This window comes from Lutjanus erythropterus, chromosome 4, assembly GCF_056507025.1.
Source record: "Lutjanus erythropterus isolate fLutEry1 chromosome 4, fLutEry1.hap2, whole genome shotgun sequence".
Taxonomy (NCBI): domain Eukaryota; kingdom Metazoa; phylum Chordata; class Actinopteri; order Lutjaniformes; family Lutjanidae; genus Lutjanus; species Lutjanus erythropterus.
In genome coordinates this window covers 5,914,930-5,937,656 of record NC_139320.1, presented here as the reverse complement: position 1 = coordinate 5,937,656, position 22,727 = coordinate 5,914,930, and the positions used below count along the sequence as shown (strand labels likewise).

The 22,727-nt window shown below is 38.5% G+C and overlaps 1 protein-coding gene across 2 annotated transcripts in view; it reads right to left on the bottom strand.

The window, feature by feature from the left end:
- The window catches only part of sgsm2 (small G protein signaling modulator 2), a 148,015-nt gene that overhangs the window by 50,671 nt on the left and 74,617 nt on the right, over nucleotides 1-22,727 (bottom strand). For both annotated transcript variants that reach the window (XM_084716822.1, XM_084716821.1), the window contains exon 3: nucleotides 10,348-10,516. In XM_084716822.1, coding sequence (XP_084572948.1) covers nucleotides 10,348-10,516 — 169 coding nt within the window. The remainder of the gene's footprint in view (nucleotides 1-10,347; nucleotides 10,517-22,727) is intronic.

The window sequence follows — 22,727 nt, the reverse complement described above, 5'->3', positions numbered from 1 at the left end:
GTTATTCAAGGGTGATGATGGAGCTGTAAATAAGTGTCTGTGTGTCTGGCAGGTTGGTGACCTGGTTTGACTGGACTAAAAGCTACTTTGAGTCAAGGTTTGTCTTTGATCTTCATCCTTTTTTACTGTCTTATTCATAGTTTATACTACTGTTGTAGGGTGAGTATACGTTTACTGATTAGTTGGATGACTGTTCTGTAATGAGTTATCATATGTGATTAGCTAATCCTAAATAAAATATTCCACACACAAAACAGAAAAATATATTTAATTATCCACATTGAGATGAAAAAAGGAAACAAACATTTTCCTTTTTGACAACTAAATAAAAGGAAAACAAAATTAATTTTCTGATTCAATTAAATAATTTATTCATAACTTATATACAATAATTTACTCTACAGAGGCAGGCCCCAATTGCTGGAGAAAGTGTACGGAGGTAAAAGTTAACCACACTTACAAAAAAGCAAAACTGCAGATGAGATTTTTCTCCGTTTGGGACCTGAGCAATTGTTACTTGGCTTGATGAGTATCTTTTTAGAATTCTAAGAGTAGCCACACTTGAGCAAATTACAAAAAAACTGGTTGAAACCAGAGGCGCCACAACTGAGCAAATGGAAGGACACAAATGCATGAAAGAAATCTATAAAATGGAGAAATTAAATCACAGGATTAAGAATCTTTTGATGTGAGATGGAAGAGGATATAGAAAATAAATACTGCATTTGAAGATTAAGGCATTGCCTGGGCAAAACCCATACTCAAATTTTAATTTTATTTTAATTCATGCCTTTTTTTTCTCCAAACTTAATCATTCTAATTTTCTATTTTTTCTTTTTTTTCCCCATCATTTAATTTACTTAACAAATGCATCATTATTGCTGTTAATGTTATTCTTTTTGTTCTACCTTTATTTTGATTATTATTTGTTAGAGCCCTGGGATTATTCCATTTATTATTACACAGGAAATGATTAAAAGTATCATAATAAAATCAGTTACAATTAAAGGGGCCTGACTCAGTTAAAACTGGTTTACAGCAGGTTCCTGTTCTGCAGTGCATAAAAGACAAAATCACATCACAAAACAGACACAGCCAACAAGAGACGAAAACAAGAAGACATAAACAGCAGCGCAGACGATCAGAGAGGAGAAGACTTAAATGAAGTGGGCAGGTATTATGGGATAAATCGATGGTTGCAAGTATGTCTTTCCATCAGACAGCGTTTATATAGCTGTTTGGAATGTGTTACAGGGGTTATTGTCCTAATATGATATGCAATCTCATTCTAATGTTTGGTAAATGTGTGAAAAAAATTATCTCTGACCATAGCAGTTTATTTTATTATGGGGAGGGATGGGGTGTGAGGGATATGCAGTAGCTATAAAGTTGTTTGATACCTCTGTTTTTGTACTTTTGTGAGGTAACTACTGTAAGGGACTACAAACTGCTATATGAACAGTATAAAATAATAATTAAATAATTGAATGAACACATGATAGATGGACATGAACTTCAAAAACATAATATTTGGTGTGAGACTGCACCAGCTTTTCACTCTTGTTTTGAATATAGCCTGCAGTCCTTATTGCATAAACATACAAGTGATGCAATGTTAGTGCCTCCACTCAGAGAGTAAGACATTACTAACTATTAGAACATTGGCTGGGTGGGTTGCATACATACACTACATAACATACACGTGGGCACACACGAGGGGCCCAGTTTTTCCACATTAACACAATGAGACTTTTTCCTTCCTGTGCCTGTTTCCCTCTGTGGTAGCTTAGCAGTACTTTGTTGGCCAGAAAGGACAATGGATCTCTATCACTACTGGAAGATTTAATGTGCAATTTTAACCTTTAGAACAACAGATAATTCCTGTTTTTATAAAATTATAACCTGAATTACACTCATACCATAATATTTTTCTGTTTTTTTAAGAATTTGTAGTATGTATAGTGTATTTGTGCACAGCCAGTACTACACTGGATATCATTATTCATTTACAGGTACCCTATGGAGTATTTGAACACCAGTAGCATTTTTTATGTGTGAGCCACACAATGTATAACCTTCTGTCCTTCACACCACTACATACCACTTGAATGGCAGCCGGTTGTGAAGGATAAACTACTATATGTGCCAACAAAGGCTGGGAGGAAGAAGATCGCTTGTGAATAAACATGGATATATGCTGCCTTCAAATGGGGTTGTGTTTACTGTGTTCAAGAAGAGCCCATATGAATGTCCCCGTCTTGTGGGACTCATGACCCAAAGTGGCAATTTTCTGAAAGCTCCAAGTTCAGAATTTAGATTTTCAGAAATGGCAAACGTTAATTTTTCAGTGGATGGTAAGTTAATATATTGTAATTTAAGCTTTTTGCTCTGTGCACCAATAACAATTGATCCTCCCTTAGTCCCACCCCTTTTGTGATCTTGGTCAACTTTCTCCTTTCCTGTTTCCTGTATTTAGATATGCAATAAGCTAGCCTCCTCTATGTTGAAAGAAAATTGCAGATGGTTAAAAGATGTGGCTGAGGGACCTTTTAAAGTGACATATAGGCACAAATTAGCTCATGTTAGCAAAACACTAGCTAACCAATTTACATAAATCAGCTAATTTTAGAAAAATGCTTGCTTACTAGCTAGCTAATGTACATAAATATTTAGCTAGCTAGTTACATCTGATAATTGCTATTAGCAGAATGCTAGCTACTTACTCTAATCAATTATTAGCTAGCCAGTTAGCTAGCAGGTCCCACAGCAACATCTCTTAACTATCTTAAACATTTTTCTTTTCAGTATCCTTTCACATAGCGTACAGAAAACAGGAAAGGAGAAATTTGACCAAGGTTCCACCGGATACCAAGCTTGTTCATCTGTAATTAGAACACAGAGCAAAAAGGGGTGAGACTTAGGAAGGGTTAATTGACCTAGCTGATACCTTAATCATCTCACTATATGCTAGTCTCATCTATGTTGAAAAGACACATTTGAAGATGGAAGAAGTATGTTGCTAGGGATCTGTAAAAGCAGCATATATTTACATTTTAAGTTAGCTAAGGTTAGCAAAATGCCAACTAGCTAAAATCTGGCTAATCTACATCAATCAGTTTCCTAAAATTAGCTAACTTAAGCTGTGACTATATTGCTTTCACTGTCAAGGAGAAAGACGGCCAAATGCTGACATAACCAACAGTCTAATTTTTTCATTAGGCCTTTGCATTTCCTGCATTACTCCACCCACTTGCTAGCTTGCTAAACTGTTAGCCTTGAGGGATTCTACTCACCATCACTTTTGGCATCCACTTTACAATTCCCTAGCAATGGTTTTCTCACAACTCAACCACTTGAATGTCAAAAATATCATGTACACAACTTCCCATGTTGTACTCACAAGTGCGTCTCAAACTTTTAAGAAAAATCTGTTGAGCTAATGTTTTACGAGGAACAAAATCCATTTCACACATCAATTAGAACTCATTATTATAATGATCTGAACATAAACATAACTATGGTTTCTCTCCACAGTGCACCTTGTTATCCAGATGACAGAGGAATATGCATGAAGCTCTTTGGAAGAGATTCAAAGGATCATTTACAGAAGCTATGACCTAAGCTAATGCTGCTATGTAGGACAGATAACCACAAGTTCACAAAACTAATGGCTGCAATAATCAGCCAAAAAGGGCAATAAAATGAGAGTTGGAGACAAAAAGGTTAATTTTCCACAGAAAAATGCTTCAATCTTCTAGTTAATGCTGCTTCTATGGATGAGTCGATTTTGGATTGACCTTTTAAGTTTGAACAGATAGTGAATATGACATCACACGGTCCTGCACACATCATTCAGAAACCAGCACACTGAATGAAATAATGCTTGATGATGTATTGCCTCAAAGCATCTGTTCACACAAGTGTATAATCTCTATGTAATTATAGAATGTGTGATCAAACGTGTACGTCTCCTCTCCTTCCTACAGTGTGCTGTCTCTGCTCCTCCACGCTGTGCTCTGTCATCGCTCTTTACAAACTCAAAATGCCAACAAATGTCAACATGTAGCTAACTGCATTGATTACAGTGATTACAACCAGATTGTATTTGAAGCTGACAAATGAATATGAATGTGAAAAGGAATATGTCAGGATGATTTATTAGTCCGCTGGATTTTTATGACGGGAATTTCAGTTCTTGCACGGGGCTTGATGATGTGTTGCATCTCTTACATCTGTTGACATTTGATGTGAGGGAGGTTTTAACAGCCATGGTGGTAGATGTATAGTTCTTTAAAGAACACGTATTTGATCCCCCATCCCCCTTATTATAGGAGGTTCTACATTAGCATTGACCTGTTGTGTTTATTACAACTTGGCTGTTATGTTTTGTAGTTGGCCATTATTCCAATTAGTTATGATAATATTTCACTGACAGTATAAGATACTGAAATCTGGGAACATAACCACACATTCTCATCCTGGCTGTGGTAGTGACTTGTCAATCACAAGGTTGTCCCGCCCTAAAGCACACCCTGCTTTGTCTTTTTTACTTTAAATGGGTTCATAATTCACAAAACGAACATCAAGCTGTGTTGAAGAAGACTTGAAACTAGTAATTGAGATCAGAAACTAATTCAGAAACTGTTTAATGAGGTAAGAAGTAGGGCCATTTTCTCTTAAGCGTACATACAGTCAGACTTATATACAGTGTTTGCACACAGTTTGGTTAGTAACCTGAATGTGCAGCCATGTTGGAGATACTGGGATGTAAACAAAAGAATGGATTATGCGCCAAATATTCAATGTAAGCCAACTTGACGATGTCTAAACCATTGAAAAATTCAGGAAAACACATGCATTTTGCCCACCAGATTATGGTGACCTGCTCAGACTTTATTCATTTGGTCCTTTTTGTTGTTTTTTGTGCTACTACTAGGGCTGAACGATTTAGAAAAAATATATGTAATTGCAATTAGTTTGACTGATATTGCAACACATTAACACAATTATGGTATGTTTTTTTCAGGAAAAAAAGATGTTCTCTGAAGTTTAGAGAAGTCTGCAGCACCACAATATTTAATGTAAAATGGTATTTTGACACACATTTCACCTTTAACAAATATTGCACATCCTAAGATTTTAAAATTACAGCAGACCATATTGCAATTTTGATAAAATTTCACTTAATTGTTTAGCCCTAGCAGCTACCATGGGCAAGTAAGCTATGTAGTTAAATTTCAGTTTTTATAATTACAAGTCTGCATGGGGTCTTTTATTTTGAAAACTGACCGGATTCTCTCTGCTGTTTCTGTGTTTGACTTCCTATCTAATCCATCTGCTCTGTGCAGCTTGACGTGGCATCTGTCAAAAGTAGACTTGGCACATATTTGGAGCAGAGCGGTGTGGAGAGACACAACTGGGACGCATTGCTGTGCACAAGCATGGACTCAAACAGGATGATTAGCTCTGGCCTTTGTGTTGCAGCCCTAATGCGACACAGAATTGACCATTTTGAGCTCCACTCCAGAGACGGTCCATCTCAGGCACAACTTGGCAAACCTCAGCGTGTTAAAAGTGGGAATGGAATGCAAATCAGCGAGGCGCCATTTTGCCAAAAAAATGACACTGGAAAAGCTCCATAATTGTACCCTAATTTTCTGGTGTACCATCTAATCATCTGACCATGTGACCATCCATGTTTCTTTCCCCACTGGACCTTGCTTGATCAGTGATAGATCACAGCTTACTTTAGTGAACACATAACTATGTAAATAAGACCCCAGTTGTAATAAAGTGTAATTATCCTTTAATGTGCATGAGAGCTGTTGGCACAGCAGGTCTGCTGCTGGCACTGCAGGATGGGAAATGAATGCAGATGATATGCTAGTTTTGCTCTTTACTCCGTGTGTCAGGAGGAAGAGGAGAGGAATGGAGAGAAGAGAGGAGGGAGGGGTGCAGGTCATTTGTGTCTTTTGGTGAGAAAAAGATTTTAAAAAGGAATTAGAGAAGGAGGGTTATAAGGGACTACATCACAAAGAGACAGAAGCAGCCATGGCACGGTGTCCACTGGCAGCCTGTGGCAAACACACACACACACACACACACACACACACACACACAAACACACACACTGCTGTAATTACAATTCATTCACTGCTGTAACTCTTCCTTCCACTGTTGATGTCTGTTCATATTCTCTCTCTCTATTCTCTGTCTCTTGTTTCCCATCATGCTCTCTGCCTCTTTCGCCTGCCAGTGGCGCAAACCACGTTGCCGTGGCAACCAGGGTACATGAGAGATGGAGCCCTGAGGTGGGATGACAGGGAGAGAGAGAGAGAGAGAGAGAGAGAGAGGGGGAGGGCGGGAACATGCCTGTGTGAGTGTGCATGAATGCATGTATGCATCATGGTAGAGGAGAAGATCCATACACAATAATAAGCTGTAATGCTGCATGCGCTCTGTCTGGGGAAATAAAGGCCAATGAGATGTGACAGATGAGCGAGAGACGGCGGCTGATATGAAGACGGAGAGCCGGGCGCTCCGGTGTACCCAAACACATTTACCTCCACTGATTTACATCACACAACGCAGCCATGTTGCAATGACGTCTCACTGCACTCTGTGTTTTATTGTTTGTGCATCATCTATGCAGACAAGGAGGTGTGTGTGTGTGTGTGTGTGTGTGTGTGTGTGTGTGTGTGTGTGTGTGTGTGTGTGTGTGCCTGTTGCTCAAAGCTTTCTCTCCTCCATTTGGGCTCTCTGTGCAGCCCTGGAGAGACATGTGGTAGCCATGTGGCTCAGACTAATGGACAATTAATGGGCTTGCAAACAGCTCGGCTAGTACCTAAGTGCCTGCAGATAAAGCAGTTTATCATACTCTGTGTACACACATACACGCAGAAATACATATGCAAACACGTACGCAAGTATACACACCAACCTCAGACACACACACACACACACACCTAGAAATGGGCCCAAGGCTTATCACAGTGTGTACACAGATTGCTCAGCTTTAGTAAACACTCAGCTGACCTGAGATTGTGTGCGCTGGTGATGGTGTGTGTCTGTAGCTGTGTGTTTTACATGGAGATAATGAGCTGCTGTATAAGGAATGACAGAGAGCTTATAATGCCTAAATAAATCTATGTATATAAATATTTTGAACTGGCAGAAAATAAACGCTACTGCAAAAGCAATGCGCAAACTACGGCTCACCCCAGGAGGGTTTCAGACCCCTACGTTAAAGGGAGAGTTGGGATCATTTGAAGTGGGGTTGTATGAAGTACACCGTCGGCGGATTGCGCCTTCCATTTGTACTGGAAAGTTCCTGACACTCCAGTTGTAAATTTCAACTGGGATGCCCTCTGAACTCAGATTTTCAATTTGGAAAGTTTGACAAACCTCACCCTCCCTGACCTCAAAATCCAACATGGCTGCGCCACGCATCAACGATAAGTGAAAGCTATAGTAAATATTTTTTTAAAGGTCATTATTTGGGGGCATTTTTGCCTTTATTTGTAAATACCAAGACAGCACTTTAAGTAGCTAGAAAGAGAGAAATTTGGCTCAATTGTCAAAATAGTTACCATTTAATTTCATGATGGATTAATAATTGATGGTACTGAATATTTTTTAGGTAGTTGCTGACCCTGTCCACAGCAGTACATTGCTCAGCTTCCTACACCAGTACTCCTGCTGCTCTCCAACCTGGGCATGTTTTGACCACTGACTATGTCAAAAATGTAGGTAGGAGCTTAAAAATAAAGCTAATTATTTTCTATCTACACTGGAAAGTTTGTCGCACCTTGAAATGTGGAAAGTAACAGCACAGAAAATGTGAATTAGCCACATGTGTGAACACGTGGATGATAAATGCAGCCCCCATGAAAAACAGACATAAAACAAAACAGAACAAACTCTGCTGAGGCCTTCAGTTGAGAGATAGATAATGTCAGCTCCTATCTGTTTCACTGGCGGGACTCGCAGCACTGCAGAATGCTCCCTTTCAAAAACCTCCCTTTCTTTCATTCATTCAGCATGAGTGGTTGTGAGTCCTTGTGAAAATAGATAGCGACTACTTTTTGGACTGGAGGAAAAAGATGTGCGTGTTTTACATTGTGAGATAATGTCAAGGTCTTATATTAAACTTGTAATATAAAAAAAATATTGTTTAAATGAGTAATGTGTAACAAAATTCCACATGCAGAAATGAGTACTGCAGTCTGAATAGTGAGTTGGAGCCATACACTGTATATTAAATAGGTTAAAATTTTATTTAACATACGATCTATGGTTGAAGGGTGTCGTTTACTCCTGCCCCCTCCTCCTCAGACTCAAGGAAGCTCAGGCAGGCTGCATGAAGCACTGCAGGAGTGCAAGACACATGCCACATTGTGGATTGACAATAACAAGCGAGGACGAGTCCTCCACTGTAAGTTGCTCAGCTCTTTGTAACTGTCAGTTGTCTGTCAATGTAAAGTTAAACCTGTTATCCTGAAAACAAAAACCCACTGCTCTGAAAATACACACTCTGGACGATGAGTTAAGTGTCTGCCTGTCTCGCTGCCTGCTCAATTTAACAATTAGTAATTTACAAACAAACACACCTTCTAAAAGATTATTAATATTTTCTCACAACTTATATACAGACACTTACTCATTCAGCAAACATTCAGCATCAATTTGAAGTCTAATTAACGTGACACGGACAAACAATAACAGAGAGAAGCAAGTATTTCAACTTAACATATTTCCTTGATCTCTCATGGTCATTTATTATGGTAAATATATTACAGACTTCTCCTTTTATAAGTTGTCAGTGCATTAAAAAAGATGGAAATTATGTGCATTCTGACGCACTGGCAAGGTTTACTGAAGAACTTAATGTTAAATGAATGGAAGCTTTTTTGTAGGTGCAATATGGAAGAATTTTGACCATCTGGCAAATCGACACTCCAAACAAATAAGCAGCATACCACCACAGTAACCTCGAATTGCTGCCAACTGTAGCCGCCACTAGCGGGTTAGCTCAACTAGCTCTGCAGCAAGTTGTGTCCAATTAGCTGACACCGTCAGGACTGGGAGCTCTGAGCGCTGGGAGAGTGGGAGCAGGTGGTTTTCAGACCTTGGGTTGGGGGACCTAGCAGGGAATGCCTGCTTGAATATAGTTAATGAGTTAATAAAGCAGTTAAGCTAGTATTTGAATTCAGAAGGTGTACGGTTATATTTTTCTGTTGAATAGGAAAAATCGGTCTAATGTCAAAACTGTTATTTTTTTCACATTCTGTTGATAATTTTAGTGAATTCTTGGAAGGTTTAAACCAAACATTTACATACTCCATCTTTAAAGATACTGTAAAGCAACAATAAATGCATGTTCTGAGTTTGTCACACCATAGAAACGTGTTATTAACCACCCAGCCAAATTAGAATTAAAAAAAAAAAATTGCCAAGTATATAAAATTAGGTCTAAAAATCATGAAAAAAAGAGCATTTTTCTCTGCTCTGAAATGCTGGGGGCATGTCCGCTCCGCTGTCTCAGTGTCAAACACAATCTACAGCGTTACTGGACATGTCCACACATGGTTGAACCACCAGAGCCAGAGGACAGTGACAGGATGGCATTTTTTTTTCTTCTGTGTCGGGTTGTTGGAACTGAAGTGAGCAGAAGTGAACTGCTGGACTGATCTGGACTGAAAGAGTCGCTGAAGGTACGTTTGAAACTGACCGTCACTGAGCCATTTTTCAGGTCTGCCCAAAAAATCCTGAACACAGAAATCATGAAAAACAGTAGAACATAGTTCTTTGTTTTTATTGTTTCTAACACATATTATGTGTTTAGAAGAAAAACTCTCGTTTTCCTTTACATGGACTTAACTTTTTTAATTACACCTCTTTTTCCCCTGCTATTACAAGTTAACATGTCTGCTGTGAAAAAGGTAGCATTTCACAGAGATGGTTCTTGTTATTGTATCTACCCTGTATAAAAACTGCTTCTGATCGTGAATTTATTGTAGCCGGTGTTAATTAGTTGATGTTCTGGTGTATAATTAAAGCTAAACCAGGAGTCTTATTATCCTCTATAACAAAGTGGGCTGTAATGGAGAAGAGTGTCTCTTCCTCTCTAATTAAGACGGCAGATTCACTCAATTTGCACAAATTAAATTCTGATTGTGGTGTCAGGTATGGTCCCTCAGGAGAACACTCCAATCAGAAAATGATGAATTGAAACTTAAATGTGAAATCAAAACTCTTAAACACTTACTGAGAGCTCAGTCTCTGTTGCACATACACACACAGTTTTGTCTGATGTCGATAAGAAAGTGACAACAAAGTGGAACCAACCTGGTGAGATCGGCCTGCTGCTGGAGTTGCTCTTGCACTTTGCGGCAAACCTCTCCGGCTGTCTCGTAGACTTTGCCGACTTTGGTGAAGAGGGCGGCGATCTTGTCGCTGCGGAGAAAACCAGCTGCCCGTCTCTTCAGCATGTGACCCAGACAGGCCTCGATGGCAGCTGGAGAGAGAGGAGGACAAGAGTCAGCAGCGTTAATATTGACGAGAGGGGAGAGCAGGGTAAAGGAGTGGAGAAGAACAGAGAGTATTAACACGTCCAGAATGAGAAAGGCAGCAGAAAAGATGGAAATCACATGACGTCTGGGACCATCCACGTTGTTACCAGTGCAGAGTTCAAAAGCCTGCATCTGTGATGGTATGGGGACGTGTTAGTGCACATGGCATCCTGGGTAACTGTCACATCTGTGACTGAAAGGCACATACAGGTTTTGGAACAACATATGCTGCCATCCAGATGAAACAGTCTAAGGAGTCTAAAGTTAATCAGTTGAAGATAAAGTATCTTATCTTTATACTGGATTCAACTAAATATAGGTGAAAAAGTTTTTGTAAATCATTGCATTATGTTATTATTTAAAATGGTAGCATAAAAGATCATTCATCGAGAGCGAGCAAGTTCAAATTTAAAGTCTTTGCATTCATACAAGTGGCCCAATCTGGTGGAAACATTGTCCTGCAGAGCTGTAAAAGTCTAGCTGCTGACACACAGTTCAAAGGTATATATAGATTCTTTTCAATACCACGTTCAAAAACAATGCAATACACAAACACTTGATAGTATCAAAAGTATTGAAAAATATTAAAAGTTATCTGTGTGCTTGTTCAAGACCAAGAGTTCAGCTCAGTCGTTGTTGTCCTGCCCGAAATTTTGCTTGCAGCATAATAAAACTGGACAGTATTCAGTTTGTTAGTTTATCTTAATCGAAAGAGGTATCGAGGGTTAACACTAATCCTTTCTACATGGCACTGGTTATATATTAGTAGTATATATTACAGTTTTACAGTTAACATTTTGATAACCCCAAGCAGTTTCAGATTAAATCGTCTGTAAAACGCGCTGTTCTTTAACTAATTATTGTCCTAACAAGGTTGTTTATGAGCGATATAGCTTTTAAACTGAGGGAAGACATTAAAAATGAAAAGCTGTTGAGCTGTATGTTCGTAATATCACCGAACGAATCCATATAATGTAAAACATGTAACAGCAGCACAAACAGTATACATTGCGCTGTCATGGAAACTCATGGTGATGTAGAGTCATTTTTCCCGTTTGCTCCAGATCATATTAACACTTTAAATTGACATCGTATATAATCCACACAGTAAAATAATGATGAAGCAACTACAGATACTTTGAATACTTTTTACTGTTATCTGTTTTGTCTTGGTGATTTTGCAGCTCAGATCACTGATTAGAAGATTCATCATTTATCACGGACAATCTTAAATCAGTTACACTCATTTTACGTTCGTTTAGCCAAAAACTTGAGTGATGTCCACGTCTCTGTCATCATAGGACAGTGTCAGACAGACTTCATCATGTTTAAATCTGCTGGATGGAGTTTTATTGTTTAATAAGCAGTTTTCATGTTAGAATAAACTGCAGCATTAAGACCACATTTAGTCCATCAGTAATTTTCTGACATCATTCTTCTTCTCCTGCTTTATTTGCAACAGCAATGTTGCTTTTTGTCGTAATGTATTTTGTATATTTTCCACAGCTCATAATTATAATTATAATGTGAAGTGTTCAAAACAGAGCATGAAGGTGCTTGGTTTCATGGAAACTTTCCCTTTACATTTTTCTATATGCATTATAATAATCTTCATTTATTTTTCATTTTTATAGATACAAACAATATCCTTCTCATGTCTAATTATTCTGTGCAATACTCAGATTTTTCGCTGTTAAATCATGTTGTTAAATTCTATTTTTATACTTTAATTTAATACAATAATTAATACTACAATTTTTGCTGCTTGTATTCTATTTATGGAATCCAGGTATCTATTTTTCTCTATGCAATTTATCGTATCGTACAAGGTATTATTGTTTAAATCTTTTTCCTCGCTACACGCCATGTGGTGTGACATCAATAGAGTCTATCTTATCTTGTCTTATCTTATGTCTTTAAATTTTTCTAAAAACTACAAATGTGTCTTGTCATTGTTGAGCTACAGTATCTTCCTCTGAATCAACTGTCTGGAAGGTGTCATTGTTGCTAATTAGTAGACAGACAGAGTGTGCTGTATGTCTGAAGTGTGTAATTTCTGTGCAAGAGTACAGATTTACAGCACAGTTTCCTCTGTATCTACACAGATGTCAACATGTTGCTGCGACTCATCTCTTCATTTCACCTCCAGGCTTTCAGAGTTTTGCTAATGGACTTGTGTGTTGAGATAATATTATTAGTGAACACTCTCCTCTGTATCTCTTGTTCTAGGGGAGAGATGATGGCCGCTTATTAAATCAGGAGCAACACAGTCACCTGAAATGTCATTTCCAGAAGTGAGGTACAATTGCTGGCCACCTACAACACCTTTAAATATTTAGAGGGTTGGAGGTAGTAACCTGTGTGCAGCTGCTCCCTGTGCCTGCCCTTTACACCGCGGGTAGTTGCGTTGTCCGTTCATTACCGATAAAGATAAGATCATATAAAATTTAATGAGCACTGTGGGGGAAATTGGCTCTCAGCAGCAGAAAAGTAGTCATAGAAATCTGCAAGAAAAATGGTGGGTTGTATAAGTAGCCCACCTAACAATTTCTGCACAGCAATAGAATGTAACTGTGGGACTAAAGAGACGCACTGTGAGGACATCTGCATTATAAAAGGGATGAAAACAGCACAAGAAAATGAGTTTGTAGTTTGTGGAAGATATGCAAAACACATATATATTTCTAAAAAAGAATCAAATACAAACTTGCTAACATTTACACTAGAGATGTTCCGCTATCATTTTTTTCCTCCTCAATACCAAAATGAACTTTCATCCACCATTATGAATAAAGTTATCTGACACAAAAGCTACAACTGTTTTTTTTTTATACAGATGGAAAATAAAAAAACATAAAACATAACTCATTTATTAAAATAGGGAACTTAGCCAGCAGAAGGATTATTTGCAGGTAGAAAAGAAATAATTGGTTGGTCATTTCTGCTGTAGAGCCTCGGTCTCCTTGCTAATTAATGAAATACGACAAGACATGGAATCATGAAAATATTGCCACATATAAATTCATTTTGAAATTACCTCTTCCAACTAAAAAAAAAAGGTATTTATTAGCCTCATGATACATCTGTAAATCATCTCTGTTCAGCCTAATGATGTTCTGGTATCCATGGCAACAAGTGCCATTGGGTCCTTTAGCAAGAATCTACAGAATAAGGGCAGTTATTTCCTATATATTCATTTATTCTAAGTATTTAAACCCAGCGAGACTTGGACTTAGACTCTAAGAAGCTTAATGGCATATTAGACACAAAGTATTATAAGCTAGAATATGTCATATATGCTCTAATGACTTCTTTCACCAGCTTTAATAAATATATATATATATATATATATATATATATATATATATATATATATATATATATATACACATATATATATATATATATTTTTTTTTTTTTTTTTCAGAAATACTATCATATAGTATATACCCTGGTGAAATGTTAGGACAAAGCCTAAGCCTAATGGCAGTGAGAGATGATTTAAGTTCATTAGACAGGTTATTCCAAATGGTCCTTGTTTTTCAGCTTTGACCAGGGAACAGCTAACAGGGGCTCATCGCTCTCCCTGTGAAATGAAGCTAAAACAGGGGAGATATGATGATGTAATCATGTTTTAGCCAAGGCATGTCAAGACAGTATTACTATAATCAAAACAAGAAGTAATAAAACCATGAATCACTTGTTGGATGTCATTAAAGGTAATAAAAGACCTAATTCTAATTTCCGAAGCTCTCTTTATATTCATTATGGTTAAACTTAATCCAAATCCTCATTGATCTGAATTACTCCTGAAGGGTGCAGTTACTTGTGTGAGGCCATAAATTCATTGCCTTTACTGCTCTCCTGGCTTGCTGTCTCGAAGACATGTTTTCAGTCTTTTTTCTTTTGACATTCTTTGACAAGCCTTCCACAGAAGCACATGAATAAATAACAAAACTATCATGCCTCGGCCCTTGATACACACTCAGATACCGTTTTTGACATCTCTGGCCTGGACATGCTGCTACAGCTCAACCTCTTATTATTACAGTTCCAATGCTTTTTATTTTTTAAGTGCATTTGACCTTCCTGAGTGCCTTGAAATAACTAGGATCTCTCATTGTGTACACAGTGATATGTGCATAGCATTCAGTGAGACAAGTTTAACTAATTGAGTGACAGCAGGGGGTAAGGGATGTGAATATAAATAATAAAGAGAATATAAAAACCGGTCCTAGAATGGAGCCCTGCGGCACACCTTACATAAATAATGCTTCAAAGGAGGCAAAGTAATCAACAAACAACAAATTATATGTCAAAAATTAGGAAGGAAACCACTGGAGGGCAGATAAACATGTTCTTAACCTTTTAATAACAATGTTATAATCCACCATGTCAAAAAGCGGCACTAAGGTCAAACAGAACTTTCAAGATATCAGCTGCGACTGAATGTATTTATTGGTTCAGTGGTTCCCAGAGTGACTTAAAGGCCAGATCACCCCAAAATCAAAGATGCATATTTTTATTCTTACCTGTAGTGTTATTTATCCATCTGGATTTTTATTGTGAGAGTGGCTGAGTTTAGGAGATATCAGACATAAAAATGTCTAGCTTCTCTCAAATATAATGGGACTAAATGGCGCTTGGTTTTTGGTGCTCAAGGCATTAAAAAAAAAAATACATTTGAAAAATTCTATACCAGTTTCTCTTTCCAGTAATCATAATCGCTTACCCAAAATAATCCACAGAGCTTGTTCTGAGTAGTTTCATGTGGGAACTACTTTCTTTCTACTAGCAAGAAAACAGTCCATGCTCACAACAAGCTCTGTCAGTTTTTTTAATTTTCTTTTTTTGTGCACCACAAGCCAAGTGCCATTTAGTATTATAATTGAAAAGAAGGCAGATATCTCTATGGCTGATATCTCCAAAACTCTGCAACTCACACCAAAACTATCTACATGGATAAATAGCACTACCAGTAAGATGAAAAATATACATTTTTGATTTTGGGGTGAGCTGTACTTTTAAGGACTGGCCAAGGCCAAACAATTATGCAACTAAGGCACAGCTAATGCCACACAGAGAAAACAGGCTGTCCAAAAGCACAGATACATTGTTGTTCACATTAGTATATTAGATGGAGCAGAAACACAGAAGTATCTGAGTATCTGAGCAAAATGAATTGACTCATATGCAGAAAATGAGGGAGAAATGGAGGTAAATAGTCTCTTTCTCACTGTGACCCATCCATTAGCCATCTCCTCCCTCCCTCTGTAATTGCTACGTTAATGCTCGGCCATAACGAGCTTTCGAGGGCTGATGGTAAAAGCAACACTGTGACACAATTACTCAAGCAAACACAAGCAGGGAATGTGCTTCGTACTCATTTCGATGTATGTGTTTTGGGGCTTAAAAAGTTTTAATAATGTGCTGACTTACTGGTAAACAAAAAGTAAATAGAGATGAGATGCTTTAAAGTCTTTCTGAAAAAGTACTGCAAATGGTTCTGCATGTAAACATGGCAGAGAGAACGTCTTCATTAATTTAAGAGAAACAAATCCACCTGCAGCATGAATTCATATCAGCTCTGAGCTTTTGTAGCCGTCTGCTCGTGTTTCTCCCCTGCGAGGTGAATCTAGTGGATATTATAGTGGAATATAATGACCGACAACAACATAACTCTCTGTGATGCTGGGAAAAAAATAGTGCTTTATGGGTGCAATAGTCTGCTTTTATTGCTGTTCTCTGAGTCTCGGAGGAAGCACTGAGAGACTTGAGGTTTTTACCCCAAAAAGCTCTCTGTAAAGTATATTCACAGCGGCTTTATTGTGGCAGATTAACACGTTAACCTATGGAGAAGTATTGTCGGTATCCGATAATACTGCAGGGATGGTGAGGATTAGCAGCTGTAAAGTTTGAGCTTAAGCGGAGGTTTACAGGCAGCGTGTAATAGTCTTGGAGGGGGCATTAATGCACGCTTGTTTCTGTGGAAACACAAAAATCGAGCAGAGGATGCGAGCAGTTCTCTCTCCCCTGGGAGAGACCGCACCCCGCTCCTCTCGCTCTGCTGCCTTCCCTCACCACAGGCCTGCTAATTCATGTTTTGGGTGTCTGTGGCTCTGATGAATCATCAAATCCTCCCTATTATGAGCGTAATTGCCTTAATATTGGGATTGAGGAAAAATCATGCATAAATAAATGCTTTAATTTTGATGTACTCTGCACCACAGAGGGACACTTCATCCAAGCACTGTTACAACACACCAACAACACAGGTTTTTTTGTCTACAATACAATAACTGATGACATACTGTATAGTTGTGTTTAGGCAGCCTTGGTTTTGTAAATTATTATGCTCAGAATAAACTGAACCAATGAGCACTTACTGTACATTATAGCATGGTCTGGATTAATACTTGATTCTGATTGGCTGCAGGGTGTCCATTAATTCCTGATAATGGACAGGTAGTTCCAAGTCTGTTCACCATTTTAAAATAATGCACAGAATTTGAATCTTGCTAGAATAATGTTAGCTTTTCAGGCTGATCCAAAGGCTTCAGAAACATCTCCCATTACCAAGTCGTATATAAGGGTCGTCCTGTTTACTAGAGAAGAGAATAATGGAGTTATTGCTTGTGAGAAACTTTGGATTTTGATTGCAAAACACACAAAAAAACAAAATATCAGTGACCACAATATAAGCAGGATAATGCCCTTCGAGATGTACATAATCAGGTAATCAAGAATTAATTGACTCCGCCGAGGCAGCCATTCTGTGGACCGTTCTGGCCTCTACGTTGTACGTTAATACGTTAATTATCCCTTACTTATGTGATTATCTCTGCTCCAAAACAATAAAAAGCAAAGTTCCTTGTTTCTGCGTTGGAAACAGTCCTAGTCCACACACACTTGAGGTGGAACAGCGTTGGTAGTGGCAACGCGGACTTGTACTGGACTTGTCACAACAAATTAAGGGTGCGTGGATGTCTGCATAGAGCAGGCATGTAATACGTCTGATGATGAAATTTACATCATGTGGACCTTGGCGACTGGACCATATAGGAAGCGGGCCATTTAAACAAACCCAGGCCAATAAACACATTTTTTGCTGATTTCACCATGGTCCCTTTTACATTACATAGAATCATTTCACTCACTGTTAATATCAAAAATACTGATCAGTGAAAATACTGATCCGTCCAGTCATGTTTTAAACAATATATAATGATCTACGAGAAGTAATAAATTGAGGTTTTTTTTGGCAACATAATTTCAAATGCCTTTTTAAATTGGCTTACATGTAGCTCGACACCAGGGGCCAGAAACCTGTGGCTCTGGAGCCACATGCAGCTCTTTTGCCTTTCCCCAGTGGCTCCCTGTTGCTTTGACAAAACGCTATATGGAAATGCATAATGGCTATATTTATGTGTAGCTTGTACACCAAAATAAAAAAGACATTTTAATATTTAATCAAATTAAATGTGCATTTTAGCCTACATTTATGTCTTTTTTTCAAAATTTTGCTGGTGGTTAGTCTTGAATCTTGCTAAGCTAACTACGGACACCAAATCAAACAAAAGAAACCCCCACTCCTACCCATAAGTAGCTGCTTCTGACTTCTCCCTCTGTTTTACTAGCTACATCCAGCTTCTCCTGTAGGCTGGGCATCACCGCTAATCACATATATGACACCAACCCCTCAGTCAACAGGACTGAATCCTTAGGTTTATCATCATATACCCAGAGTGACTGCCCTTGTTCACTGCGGTTTCAAAACACCAAACAGACACGTTACAAGGTTAAAAACACAATTCTTTTGCTATGACTGGTGATCACTTGAGGAATGCCCTGTTTGACTATCCTTTAAACTTTTTTCTAATGAAGTGCAAGATACTTCTGACGAGGGATTTCAAACAAACAGCCTCCTTTTGAGGGATGAGAAGCCAAAAATGTCAGGAAGTCTTGAATATCCAATAACGTGTTGATGGTGCTGAGATCACTTCCTCTCAATTAATTGGTCAATTAAAATGATATTTACAGAGACTCATACATGTAGTACACATGTCCTTATATCTTATAAATGATCCTCTGTATTTTACTTGATTTTGTGTAATTTGGATGATTGTGCTTCAAAGGCATTTGTGCTGACATGCAGAGAAAATAACCTCAAGTGTGTTAGAGGTAGTGGCAGGTGGATGTGGTGCTGTCTCTACTGAGATCATTAGCAGATCTAATGAAGACAAAGCTAATTAGGCAGCACCGCTTGTCTCCCCTCCTGTTTGTCTGTCCGCCTGACAAACTCTATCTCAGGTTTCCTGTGCGTCTGCTGCTGTCAGCGCCTCAGACTGTCTCACCTCTCTCTTGTACACCTCCCGTATACGACAAAGTCTCTGTTTTTTGTCTCATGCATCACTGCAGATAGGCCGCTGGTACATCAGGCTCGACAACACTCTGATCCGACTGATGACGTCTAGCGGACAAAGGGTTAGGCTGTCAAAATCCCACAGAAACGGCTCCACAAAACTGGCTGCATTTACTGTACATGCAGGAGAAATTCTGACCAGACTAGAGGCAGTCACTGTGAATTTAACCTCAGTACACATGCTGGCACCGGACACCAAGAAAAAGACACTCCAAAGATTTTAAGCTCATGCAACTGACTCTTGCTGCAGATTAATTGATTATTAAATTTATAAATCATTTATTTATTTTCTGATTTTAGCCCCTTAAAAGTGAATATTTCACATTTCCACATTATTACATTTTCTAACATTTTATGGACCAAACAACTAATTGATTAGTGTAGAAAATGATCAACAGATTGATCGAAATAACTGATACGGGAAATACTGACAAGATTGTGACAGGATTAATTAATTAATTAATTAATTGAGAAACGAATCAATGGATTTACTGACAATGAAAATAATTGTTAGCTGCAGCTCTGATGTGCAGGACCAACAACCAGTGAAGCTTGTTTAATTCCCACAGGAAATGGAACCACAGAGTTAGTTTGTAAGTAAAGGAGCTTCAAAACTACTTTAATCATTGCACATGACAGATAGACAACAGTACAAAATGAAACATCACACAATATGGCAAAAAACAATGAAAACCTACATCATACTTACAATCAGCTGGTGCAACAGACTGCTGGCTATTAAAACAATAACAGCTGTATGGACACATCTCACTGCTGTCACTCTGTGAGCAGACAAAAAGCCCAGACGCACCATCTGATATCAACAAAGACATGAAACAGAATCTCTGTTGATCGCAACGTTAACACAATAATAATATACAGCTGCATGTATGTGCCAGCTGTGATTGATGACTTTAATAATCGTGGCAGTGTCAGGCCCTGCACGCTGACAGAGACACAGGGTAGACGCTTGTGTCTCTACACTATATGTGACATAACTGTGCATTACTGATCAAATGCATGTCAAAGGCTATGTCTGTGTGTGTGTGTGTGTGTGTGTGTGTGTGTGTGTGTAGGTGATTTAAGTGAGTTTTCAAGGGTTTAAACACGTTTGTCTCAAAGCATTTATTTCTGTGTGAAGTGCAGCAGTAACTGGTGGTGGATCGTCTCACGGTGGATTTGTAGTGTTATACTCGCATGCCTTAAAGGGTTAGTTCAGATTATTTGAAGTGTGGTTATCTATAGTGTATGGATGCAGTAGATGGTGGTCGACATGCGCCCAGTTTAGAGAAGCAGCAGGAGAACCAGTGTAGGAAGCTAAGCAGTGTACTGCTGTGGACACGGTCAGCAGCAAAACATTTTAGACACCTAAAAAAAAATCTATATCAGTTGAAGTGTACTCTTTATTTAGAATATTTTCACCACTTTTATCTTGCTGTCAGACAGCATTTTCCATCTGGAAACAGCTGTTATATAAACCACATATTGCTTGCTCTAAATGACCCAGACTATGTTGGCAAAATCTGTAATTTCACCTCACAGAATGTGGGAGTTCTTGTCTACCCTTGCCTTAATTTTGTTATTGTGACTTCAGTGTTTAAAATGAATTTACTGGAGTCACACAAAAACCCTGTGTCTTGACTACAACCAAGCTGTCTGCAGCAGCTACATGCATCTTGCATCCCAGCTGCTTCAGACAGAACTGCTTCACCTTGACAGCAAGGTTAAGTGGTGAAAATATTCTTAATATAGCATGCAATTTAAGTGATAATGATTTTTTTAGGCTAAAATGCATTTTGCAGCTTTAGCTTAGCAGTACTGCTGCTGTTTCTCCAAACTGGGGCACATCAACCACCATCTACTGTAATATACTGACGATAGATACGTAAGTGACTCCTACTCCACTTCAAATAACCTGAAATATCCCTTTAAAGGACAAATGCACATTAACAAATCCGTCAATAGTGATAAAATCAGTAGCTCACACTTGTATGTACTTGTAGTATGGCCTCTACTTTCATGTTCAGGTGGACAACTTGCCAAATGTAGATGGTATGGGATCACCTGACACGTATGTCCAGAGGTATAAATTAATAATCAGAGTTAACTTTTCTTAGCGGGTAACGTAATGTACTGTACACACCCCGGCACATATCTCTGAGTAAAGACCTCAGAGCCACAGAGGCTTTGAAAAGAGGGCGATCTGTTCAGAGCCTTGGAGGGAACATTTCTGGAAGTGATCACTGCACCGAATCTCCCCTCTCAACTGCAAAATCTCTCTGACGTGTCAAACGGTTTGATTTAGGCTTAAAGCAGCTAAAACTGGATAGCTTTCATTTGCAGAGAGAGTTCAGGCAGCCCCACAGCCCCTACAGCTAGATAATCTTACACCAGCCAAAATGCTTAGGTTATTAATATATTCTTCAAAGTTCAACATGCCAAACCACAACTAATAAAAATGATAGTGTAGTAAAATGATTTAAAATTCATTGCATCTATCTTTTAGAGGGTCAGTCTCTATTTAGTCCTGGCAATAATTCTTTGGTTCAGAAATAGACAGACATAGATATAGATCCATCACATGTTTTTTTCCAGCACAATTTCTGATATAAATGTGCTCTTGACTATTTTTATTCATTTTTCAGTCTCTCTACCTGTCTGACTTTATGAGTCATGCTGCCGCTCTTGGACCAGGTGCAGACAGAAATAGAAAAAGAGACACAGTGAGGGACTCTGGTGGAATCGGACGGAGAGGAGACTGCATGGGGAAAAAAAATAACAAGGAGGAGAGATGAAAATCATCAGAGATGATATTGATTGTAGCAGAAAAGATGGGAAACACTCGTTCTTTCCTCCCACTTCCTCCTTGAGCTGCCCAACTCCCACAAGGAAATCACAAAGTCTGCTGCCAAACAGGTGACAGAGCTGTTTATGCAGCAACTTCTGTTGCACCAAGTGTGTGGCAGCTAAACCAACTCATAGGAATAACTGAACAAAGGCTTTAAGTTCTATCTAAAATCTGATTCATGAGCAACTAGAAGAGGCCACTCAGCAGAGTGCAGATCTCCTCCAGATATTAAATGGTGAAGCACCTCCTGCAATGCCACCACACCTGCAAGATTGAAAGTTTTAAGTGACGTGTTTTGTATAGTATACTGTAGTCTCAGTCAAGATGCAAAGAATAGTAACCTGACACGCCAGAAGGTGTGTTACATAAACGGTCTGAGAAGTTGTCCTTAGAAACTGTTTGGAAAAGGGCAGGCACTTTGAAAAAAAAAAACAACAACAACAGGTGACTGGATGAACCATCTGTCTGTCACATCTAACGGGCTAACTTCAACCAGTCAGATCAAAAGCCCTCAGTGTTGTTCTTTGCTCCTCTTTCAACGAAGAAATACTCTCCAGTTCTGATATAACTGATTCTATCACTGTATTTATGCTAACCTCTTCAAGAGCCGCCCTTGTTTGTTCGAGACAAATTGCTTCCATGGACGGTTCTCCCCATCATCACACGCCCGTAGCTGCCTGAAGCCCTCCTAGGACTTAGATTGGCTGTACACCTTTGGTGCGGACACTTAACTTGAAGCCTGGTTATAAGGTAAACAGAATAGTGTAATGGTATATTAAAAAAAAAAAAAGGAAACCAAGAACAATATGTCCAAAACTTCTCAATTTAAATAATGTTATTTATTTAGGGCATTCTGTTATTTATGAAGAACATTACAAGAAATCAG